The sequence below is a fragment of the Morus notabilis genome, unplaced genomic scaffold (assembly GCF_000414095.1).
Source record: "Morus notabilis unplaced genomic scaffold, ASM41409v2 Scaffold689, whole genome shotgun sequence".
Lineage (NCBI taxonomy): Eukaryota > Viridiplantae > Streptophyta > Magnoliopsida > Rosales > Moraceae > Morus > Morus notabilis.
Genome location: NW_010358342.1, coordinates 22740 through 33412, shown reverse-complemented (window position 1 = coordinate 33412; position 10673 = coordinate 22740). Strand labels below are relative to the sequence as shown.

The 10673-nt window shown below is 35.2% G+C and overlaps 2 protein-coding genes across 2 annotated transcripts; both read left to right on the top strand.

The window, feature by feature from the left end:
* Positions 1-2209: 2209 nt before the first annotated feature.
* LOC21400438 lies at positions 2210-6116 on the top strand. The gene is made up of 2 exons (XM_010092335.2): positions 2210-2431; positions 3013-6116. Exon 2 carries the CDS (start codon positions 3148-3150, stop codon positions 5800-5802), a length of 2655 nt encoding a protein of 884 aa, XP_010090637.1. The 5' UTR covers positions 2210-2431; positions 3013-3147; the 3' UTR covers positions 5803-6116.
* Positions 6117-8579: 2463 nt separating this feature from the next.
* LOC21400437 (stress-associated endoplasmic reticulum protein 2) lies at positions 8580-10191 on the top strand. The gene is made up of 3 exons (XM_024161870.1): positions 8580-8728; positions 9159-9315; positions 9792-10191. Exons 1-3 carry the CDS (start codon positions 8726-8728, stop codon positions 9836-9838), a joined length of 207 nt encoding a protein of 68 aa, XP_024017638.1. The 5' UTR covers positions 8580-8725; the 3' UTR covers positions 9839-10191.
* Positions 10192-10673: the final 482 nt, after the last annotated feature.

Genomic DNA, 10673 nt, shown 5'->3' with positions numbered 1-10673 from the left:
ATAATGTGAAGATTGTGTTTGGGGCAGCACCGTATAGAAACCAAAAATGAAAACGTTTTTGTCTTTATCCCAAAAAGTGAGACATTTCTGAAAATGCGCTAAAGCCATTTTCCTTTTCCCCATTTTCATTTTCTCCGGTCTTTGGGCTATTTTCTTTCCTCCACTTCTCCTCCGTTCACTTCTCTTTGAATTCTCCGGTCTCCCTCTTCTTCGTTCTATTCTCTCTGATTTCTCCGGTCTTACTTTGTAAACGTTGGCCCTCTTTCTAAAAGTTGGTCTTCTCCTCCCTCTTTCCTTATACTCGGTGGCCTTCTTTCCTCCAGTCTCCCTTTTCTCCGGTCTTCCTCTTCTCCAGTCTCACTCTTTCTAAATGGTGGGCTTCTCGGTGGAATTGTAAAAAGGTGGATTTGGGTTTTGGTTAGAGTTTAAGAAGATCTCTGATTCTCTGGTTATGCACTTCACCAACTCTGCTCCGCCCCTACTCCCCCAAATCAATTTAGGTATGCTTATTAATCTGGTGATTTAAGTGTTTAGGTTGGTATTTTTTTCTGATTTTCTGATGATGTGTTGGATTATTACCGGTTGGGTGCTTTTAAGAAGCTCATATTTGTGTTTTTGGTGTTTTTTTGTTGTTTGTTGATATGTGATGATGTTCATATTTGTGTTCTGGGTTATTTTTTGTTCTTTGCTGATATTGAGCTTAGGGGTATTTAGTCCAGGATAAATCCTTAAAGTATACGAATTTAGGGTATTTAGTTCACTAATACCAATTGCTTGTTGTGTGATCCATAATTTAATTAAGATGCACGTACGAGATTATTCTTTATTTATATAATATGATGTCAATTGACTCTTAGAAGATATTAAGAGAGAACAATAAGCGCAACAGGGACAAAAACAAGATATGAACGCACAACAAGCAGAAACATCCGAAATAGAGACTCGCCGACAACGTAATGAAATGGTTAATTTTAGGGATCATCCTCTGCTTAAATGTGGGATTGATATATACGACAATAATATAGGCTAGGATTATTCACTAAGTAAACTTTTTTTTTTATAAATCATTCACTAAGTAATCTTATTTGTAATGTACTTGAAAAAAAAACTGATTTGTAGTTGACATATTTATGAGAAGTATTTTATTGTTAATGCTAATTACTATGTTCTTATATATAAATAAACTAATAATATGTGTGTATAGTAATTAGTATCCTAATTTTTTACTATTTACGTATGTTAAGACAACTACGTATAGCATATATGTATATATTAAATTAATTATTAGTGTATTGATTGAGGAGTTTTTTAATTATTTAATATATTATTTAAAAGACTATTACATGTTTTGAAAAATATAAAATTAAACGGAGTTTTTGTTTTTTCTTATACTGAAAATAATCTCTGAATAAAATTATCAAATGTATTTTCAGAAATAATTTCTATTTGAGATTAAAAATGTTTTCATTTCTATTTTTATAGAGAAAATAAAATTATTTTAGAACGGATTACAAACGCGCTTAATGATTTTCTTTAAAAAAAAAAAAAAAAAAAAACGGAGAATCTTTTAAGAGAAGGTAAAAAGGAGGAAGTAACACCAATGGACTTGCATAAATACCGATGTTGCCTAATTTCACTTTTCGGAAAGGGTAAAATGAACAATGGGTTGTGTGTGGTGCTGAAGGTTTCTATTTCTAACATGATATTGTTTCAGAATTTAGATTCATCATATTGATTAACGTTAAAATAAAAAAAATAAAAAATAAAAATAAAAATAAAAAAAACACACACACACAAAGGCAAGTGATTGTCTAGAGTTATTTACATACCGGAAAAATTATTTGATAGGGTAAAAGAAATTCTTTTCATATGGCTCGATTATTAACGGCTAGATATTTATCAAGTTCAGTTAATTTTATATATAATATTGATTTAATTTAACAGATCCACAAAATATTATTACACGAATCGTAACTTTCCCATAAAAATAATTTAAGCCATCCTAAACAATAAAAAAAATAAAAATAAAAGAATATGCAAACCCAGAGTTAAAAATTCACCCATGGTGAGAGATTTCAACCAAGGAGAGTTGTTGTTTTTTTTTTTTTTTTTTTTTTTTTGGAATTAAAGAGGGTGTTGAGTAGGTTAAGAAAAATACTTTATAAACAAACAAGAAGCCAAGCCCTTACTGTGCTTGTTTATTTTTAAAAAATCGCCTTTGTATCATTTTGTTAATTGGGAATTTGGAAAGCCCTGTTTTTTTCCCAGGTTGTGAGAAGTTTTGACAAAAGGTCCAGTTTTGGGGATTTTTTGGATTTGGGTGAGAAAGGAGGGGCCAAAAAGAGAAAAAAATTGGTGATGGAGGTCTGTCCATGGTGGCTCTCTGTGATTCAAATTTCTCAGCCAACAACAACACACTGTTCGTACCACGGTAATCCAAATCCATTTTCACTTCTTCCTTTCACTCCATATCTGTTCTCTTTTTAATGACCAGTTCATCGCCGATTCTAGGGTTTCGCCGCCCAATTCTTTTAATTCCCAAATTCCGCTTTTTCGAGTTGCGTTTGAGCTTATTAACGTAGATCCGCGGACGGAATTGTCGTTGTAATTTGGGTTTCGCTCTCAATTTCTTTTGGTTTCGTTTGTTTGTTCACCGCTAATCAGAAAAAAGAAATGATGCTAAGAGCTATATTTTCGTTTGCATTTTTAATTTGGAACAAGAATTCTCTTTAATGTGGAAAAGAACTATATATTCGTTTAATTGCATGGTTGAAATTGTGGTCTCAAAAGGTTCGAACTTTCGACTTTGTTTTAAGTTTTACGTTCGGACTTCAGGGAGAAGTTAATAATGCAAAGAAATGTATTTTCGTTTGCATTTTATTTTGTTTTCTATTTTTTTGTGTGCGATTTTTCTATTTGGGTTATTTATGCCAATTTGGTTCTGAATCTATCTGTGTTTATTCAACCTGCCATGGCAGTCTTTCTTACATAAAACTGCGTTTGTGAAAATAGGATTTGGTATTTTCTTTTGAGGTATGAGAAAACCAGAATTTGTGGAGTCACATTGTGGGGTTGCTGTGATTTGTGAGACCAACCAGTGGCCTTGTTGCTGATAATAAAACCAGACAAGGAGATTCGGCTGGGGAAATGGACTGCAATAAAGACGAGGCCACCAGGGCGAAAGAGATTGCGGAAAAGAAGCTCACGGCGAAGGACATTATGGGAGCGAAAAAGTTTGCGTTGAAGGCTCAAACTCTGTTTCCGGGGCTTGATGGCATTCCCCAAATGTTGTCCACCCTTGATGTATATATTTCTGCTGAGAACAAAATAAATGGGGAAGCGGATTGGTACGGGATACTTGGTGTGGATCAAAAAGCGGATGATGAGACAGTTAGGAGACAGTATAGGAAGTTAGCTCTTATGCTTCATCCTGATAAGAACAAGTCCATGGGAGCTGATGGTGCATTTAAGCTTATTTCGGAGGCCTGGAGTTTGTTGTCTGATAAAGCGAAGAGGGTAGCTTATGACCAGAAAAGGAATGTGAAAACACAGCAGAAAGTTTCGAAACCAAGCAGGGGACCATCGGCAAAACCAACACCAACACCATCGGCAAAATCAACACCGACACCAACACCATCAGCAAAACCAACACCATCGGCAAAACCAACACCATCGGCAACACCAACACCAACACCATCAGCAAAACCAACACCAACACCAACACCATCAGCAAAACCAACACCAACACCAACACCATCGGCAAAACCAACACCAACACCATCGGCAAAACCAACACCAACACCAACACCATCGGCAAAACCAACACCAACACCATCGGCAAAACCAACACCAACACCAACACCGGGGATGAACGGTCATACTTCCACAAAAAGTACAAAATCTAGCACAAAGCCTCCAAAAAGTACTACCCCTCGAGCAGGTCACTCCTCAACTCCTGCTCCGACTCATAAGCCGAAACCCAATACCTTTTGGACGGTGTGTTATCGGTGCAAGATGCAATACGAGTATCTCAGAGTTTATCTCAATCATAATCTCCTATGCCTTAATTGCCATGAACCGTTTTTTGCTGTAGAAACAGCTCCACCTCCTTCAAATGGTCCTAAGCCTGCAGCCCCGTGGAACGTCTCACAACATCGACACAATTCGAACAACCAAAAGACTAATAGAAACTCATTCCATTCAGGAAGGGGCAGTACTGGCTCTTCAAATGCAGGAACTGGAGGGGTCAGCAGTACTGATACACATAACCAAGACAACGTCCAGTGGGGTCCTTTCTCAAGAACAGGTTCTTCAAGTGCTGCTCAAGCTGCAACTGTGGTACAGCAGGCCTATGAGAAAGTCAAGAGAGAACGTGAAGAGGCGCAGGCAGCAACAAAAAGAGAGGAGGCTGTGCGAAAGAAGAATCAGTCCTCTAAGAAGACGAGCGGCAGTTCGTCTACAGGGCAAGCTAATGCTGCAAAGAAAAGAAAAGGTATAGATGATGTCAGTACAGGCAGCCATCAGATGAGTGGGAAAGCTGGAGGGCCTAACTCTTTCACGTCTCAGCATGTTAATGCCGAAACTGGTAGGGGCAGTATCACAAGGGATATTTCCCAGCTTGAATTTCAAAAGGCATTAATGGAGAAGGCTAAAAAGGAAATTCGCAAGAAACTGAATGAATGGAGCTCAGCTGTTGTAACCAAACCTGCAACTAACGAGGAGGGGAATTGGTATGGGAAAGAAAATGAGGGAGAAGAAAAGTCTTCGAGAATCAATGATACTAGGGATGATCAAAGCAACTGTGGTGAGCCAATGGATGTAGATCTTGGTGATTGTCCCAGGAAACTTTCTGGCGTGTCTGGTTCCAACTTAGAGGCGGAAACTGTGGAAACAATGTTGATAAATGTTCCAGATCCAGACTTTCATGATTTCGACAAGGATCGAACTGAAAGGTCTTTTGGAGATAATCAGGTGTGGGCTGCATACGATGACGATGATGGGATGCCTCGATATTATGCCTTGATTCATAGTGTCATTTCTTCAAGTCCGTTCAAAATGCGGATCAGTTGGCTCAACTCAAAAACTAACAGTGAATTGGGTCCGCTGAACTGGGTAGCTTCCGGTTTCGCAAAAACATGTGGAGATTTTCGTGTAGGCAGATACAAAATCAATAGCTCGCTCAATTCCTTTTCTCACAAGGTTAGGTGGTCAAAAGGGTTGCGAGGGGCTATTTGTATATATCCGAGGAAGGGGGAAGTTTGGGCTCTTTATAGAAATTGGTCGCCTGAATGGAATGAGTTAACTGCGGACGAAGTAATACACAAGTACGACATGGTGGAGGTGCTTGAAGACTATACTGAGGAACTAGGGGTAACCGTTACCCCCCTTGTCAAAGTTGCTGGTTTCAAGACAGTTTTTCACCGACATTTGGATCCTAGAGAGGTCAAAAGGATTCAGAGAGAAGAAATGTTTCGGTTCTCACATCACGTCCCTTCTTACCTGCTCACAGGTCAAGAAGCTCCGAATACTCCAAAGGGTTGCCATGAGCTGGATCCAGCAGCCACTCCTGTGGAACTTCTTCAAGTAATAGCAGATGTTAAAGAAGAAGAGATTATGGAGATTGATGAAAAGGTTAAGGAAGATAATGTTGAAAAATCTATTGACCAAGAGTTGGCAGAGAATTCCAATGCAGTTAGCAAAGAAGAGAAGCAATGCGCCGAGGATTTGAAGGTAGTAATAATCGCAGAAAACACCGAGGAATCGAATAAAGACACGCTCGTTGAAAATAACCAAGTTGGTTGAGTTTCTAGATCATGTGAACTACTTTGATACAACTGTTGACCTGGTCTGAAATTTATCCAAAAGTGACTCGAATCATTTTTCAGCATCCAAAGCCTCCATGTTTTTGGGACTCTGCAGTTATAAGTTCAAATAAGTAATGTGGAAAAGATCTACTAATAATCCTAACCATATGTTATCTGCAACTTGAAGATAGCACAGTTCTGGAGGTTAAAAAGGTCTTTCTTTGTTCCAAGGATGTGTAAGGTCAAGGCTTTTCATTCATACAATCTTGCCACCACCGGTTTTTTCTCATATAAATATAGTGCTTTGCTCAATTTCTAGGTTCCACCTGACTGTTTTTGAAATCCTTATATGTTCTTTTAAGTCTGGTTCTAGAAATTGTACCGTTGTTAGTTAGTTCTAATTAGAGATAAAAATAGTGTAGATATCGATATGATCTTGGTTTATACTTCGATCATGTTCATTAATTAGTATTATTCATTGTCATCTTAACTGCTGAAATTCTGAGTCTCATTGTTTCATACCCAGTTACTCTTGTCAACATTTTTTGTCGTTTACTTCTTCGTCCTTTGCATATTTGATTCGTAATTTGCCGTGTATACATTTTGGAGCTTTTTTAGGGTGGGTTCTTTCATGACTCAAACTCAAACTTCTTTTTGTAACAAAAAAAAAATTGAATTTAAATTTTTATTAGAGAAAATATTGTAATAAAAGAGTTTGAGTTGTAATTTGAGTTGCGAAAATAACGGATCTTGGGCTTGTTCATTTGTATCTAAAATTTTAAAAAAATTTAAACTCAAGTTATAATTTTATTTAAGTTCATGTTCTTTTGTAAAATTTGAGTTTGAACTTGAGTTTGAGGCTAAAATTTGAATTCAAGTTCTTCTTTCAACTTAAGTTCCTACATTTGTATTTTTTGAGTTAAGACTCTAATTTGAGTTTTTGTTTAGATGTGCACATTTTGAGTTATGGTTTGAATTGAGAATTTATTTGAGTTTGTGTTCGGGTGTGTCAAAAGTTGAATTTATATTTGGATAATATTTATAAAAACTCAATGGTGATGAAAAATTTTAATAGGGTATATGAGTGGAGTTTTATTCGTCATTTCATTGTGAACGCATAGAAAAAAATCATCTCAATCGGAATTAACATGAAAAAGTTATGACGTTTTTAAGAATAGAAAAAATATTGTTCATTAGCTTGAGTTTAAGTTTAGAAACTTGAGTTAAAGGGGGAATTTGAACTCAAATTTTAGTCCTAAATTCAAGTTAAAACTCAAGTTCAAATACAAATTTTACAAAAGAACATGAACTTGAATAAAGTTGTAACTTGAATTTAAATTTTTTTGAGTTTAGGTACAAATAAACAAGTCCTAAACTCAAACTCAAGTTATTAAAAAAAATTTATTCTATTATTAAAAACGTCATAACTTTTTCATTTTAATTTCGATTAAGATGATTTTTTTTGCTGTGTTCACAATGAAGAGTTGAATAAAATACTACCCATATATCCTATTAAAATTTTCTATTACCATTGAGTTTTTATTAAAATACCATTCAAATACAAATTCAAGTTTTGACACATCTAAACACAAACTCAAATAGATTCTCAATTCAAACCATCTCAAAATGTGCACATCCAAACACAAACTCAAATTAGAGTCTAGACTCAAACTATACTCAAATACACTTAACTTAAATTAAGATTTAAACTCAAATCACCTTAATTCACAAAATGCACAGGAACAAGCCCAAAGATTTCTTCTTGAATTTTTTCCCCTTTTTTTAAACATAAAGAAACGGCGCGTTTTATTGTGCCCGCCACGGTCCACGCTATACGCGTGAACACAACATAACCCACATGCATCCTAGCTAATCCCAGTATTATGAATAAGAGAGAATTGCCGTCTACGCAGAAAATCCATTTTTTTTTAATTTCCCAATGAAACAATAAAAAATTGTTTTACCCCAATTTTGTAATGCCATTTGTTAGAAGTGTGAAATATAAAAATGATAGTTAATCCCACTTATTGTGTTGTAATTTTGCATCACAAAACTTAACGTTATATTCGGATGATATATCAATGATAAATATTACAACAATATTTTTTTAGCTGGTGAAGCATTCAAACTCTAATCATTAGCCTGAGCCTGTTTAATTGGAGGATTCGTTCTCTAATTTGAATCATAATTCATAATTCGTTACAGTATTTTTTCTTATAAAAAATACACTTAAATCGAAAATGATTTTAATGCATCAACCAAACGAACTCTTAATATTAACGGCGTAGGTTTACAGTATATATTTAAAACCGGTAGTCTAATAAGTAACTTATTATAACGATGGAATGAGATAGAAACTGTATTGTTTTTCTACTGACAAAAATTATTGTTTTAGATTATTTTTTTAACTGTGTGATTTATAATTATGAGTATCTACATACTGACCCTAAAAAACTCATGTATTATGACAATAGTTTTTTTTTTTTTTTTTTTTTAAGATGAGAAATCGGATAATAAGCTCGTGGGTCGTGGCTTACACGTTCGTGAGAATTGAAAGTATCAATGCGTTATCCAGATCCACGTAGGTGCAGTTGTCACGCCAGCTAAGCCAACGTGCAGAAAAATAACCAATACTTGAATGACGCGTATACCACAACTACGTGGTAGGAGGGATGGGACTCGAAGGCTGTGATGACAGCCAGTAATCTTATCATTCTGTTGCCTCTTCTCCTATATATAAATACGACAACGACATCTTTCTGAGTTAGATTTTAGCAGAGAGAGAGAGAGAGAGAGAGAAACAAGGGCGAGACATTCAACTCGCCTGAAAGTAAAGAAGCGGACAGGAAGACGAGGAGGAGGAATCGCCTGCGACGCTCTTTGTTCTCCGACCGTACGACGTTCCGGATCTTTGCGCAACAATGGTAGGTTTTTCACCTTTCGGATCTCTGATTAGTTTCCTAATCTCGTTTATTTTGCTAATGCCATAAACCCTCAGATCTCTGATAAAATTTGTTGTAGCTTTGAACGATTAGATTGATTTGGCCCTTCTTTTAATTACTTTTTCAAATTATGATCTCGACCATTATAAACTTTTTTTCTTGCGATTCAATTTTTTTTTTGTTAATTTCAAGAGATTATAGCTGCATGTAATTGTAGATCAGTCTTAATTGTGTCATATAACATAATCTAAAACGTTATTTCTCTAGATCTCATAAACTCTTGGTGTTTTTCCAATTTTAGATCTTTTAATTGTCAAAGTTCTGTGTTTTTTTCCTTTTTTTTTTTTTTTGAAAAACTAGTATTTTTTATTTTTTGGACTTTAATTTGATGAAGTTGTGCTGTGAAATGCAGACAACATCAAGGAGACTTGCAGACAGGAAGGTGGAGAGGTTTGAGAAGAACATAACTAAAAGAGGAGCTGTGGCTGAGACTTCCACCAAGAAGGGAAAGGACTACCCTGTTGGCCCTCTTATCCTTGGTTTCTTCATATTTGTCGTCATTGGATCTTGTAAGACCCGATTTTTTTTTTTCAACATCTATCTATTTTAATTGTTATGTTTTAACTTTTCCGAATAAAGTTTTAAACTTTTGTTGACAACATATGAAAAAAAATTAAAACTTTCTAATCATTGGGATTTGTAAAAAAAGAAATTCCATTCTTCAAAAAATTAGTTAGCGATAATGTTGAAAAATTAACACAATGAGTTAATAAGCAATCAAATGCTAAATTTTAATATAGGCTCTGTACTTAGTGTTGAATTTAGCATAAGCTCAGCATTATGGAAAATTTAATATTAGATATAGTATGGTATTGGAAAGAGTGTTTAGTTTAATCTAAATACTAAATTTTAGCATCAGTATGAGAATTTAGAAATCTAATATCTATTTGATTGATCAAAGAGAACGTTACCCATTATGGATTATTGTGTGTATTTTCGCTGTGGTGCTTGATAAAGTTGCTGATTCTCCTCTCTTATGTAACAGCTCTGTTTCAAATAATCAGGACAGCTACAAGCGGAGGCATGGCGTAATTGTAATCTGTTTTCTAGAGTGATGTTTGGTCGTCGTTTGCCTTTTCTTTTTAAAAAAAAAAAAATCTAGACGGTAGGAAATCAATATACATTATTATTGAGACCAGTGGGTAGCTAATGTTATGAAGAACTCGAATGTTTTAAATAAACAGACCCCGCTTACTTCTCTTAATTCTGCATCTTTTTTGTCGTTTAAGACTTGGTAGATTGATTCATTACAACGATATCAATCTCGTTATGGTATTAGAAGTAAGCTCCAGAAATCAATATACATTATTATGAGACCAGTGGGTTGCTAATGTTGTGAAGAACCCGAATGTTTTAAATAAACAGACCCCTCTTCCTTCTCTTAATTCTGCATCTTTTTTTGTCGTTTAAGACTTGGTAGATTGATTCATTACAACGTTATGAATCTCGTTATGAGGGTTAGAAGTAAGCTACACATGATTACCGGACTATTTTACCTCACGTTGGATGTGCAAAAACGACGATTCCTTCAAGAAAACTACATCAAGTGTCAAAGTAGAAACGACATGTATTAACAAAACGACAATATGTGAAAGACGGCTAAATAACCAACTCTCTGGTAACCATGCTACCTAAATTTTAAAAACTCTACTCTCCATGCCCAAAAAAAAAAAAAGGGAAAAATATTCTTAAAAGACCAAAATGAATATTTAAAAGAAAATTCAACGGGAAAAAGGACCCAAAAAAAAAAACAGATTAGGGGCTAAAATGACAGAAATGGGATCAGCTTTGTATACAATACGTGAATGCGATGGCTCCCCTATCCATTTGCAGGGCACTTTTCCTTCTCGTTTTTTATCCCCTTTGT

Bases quoted from the DNA above. Each gene is read 5' to 3' on its own strand.
- LOC21400438 (XM_010092335.2), top strand. From the start codon at position 3,148: ATGGACTGCAATAAAGACGAGGCCACCAGGGCGAAAGAGATTGCGGAA.
- LOC21400437 (XM_024161870.1), top strand. The intron at 9,316-9,791 runs GTAAGACCCGAT...CTTATGTAACAG, and splicing joins ATTTGTCGTCATTGGATCTT to CTCTGTTTCAAATAATCAGG.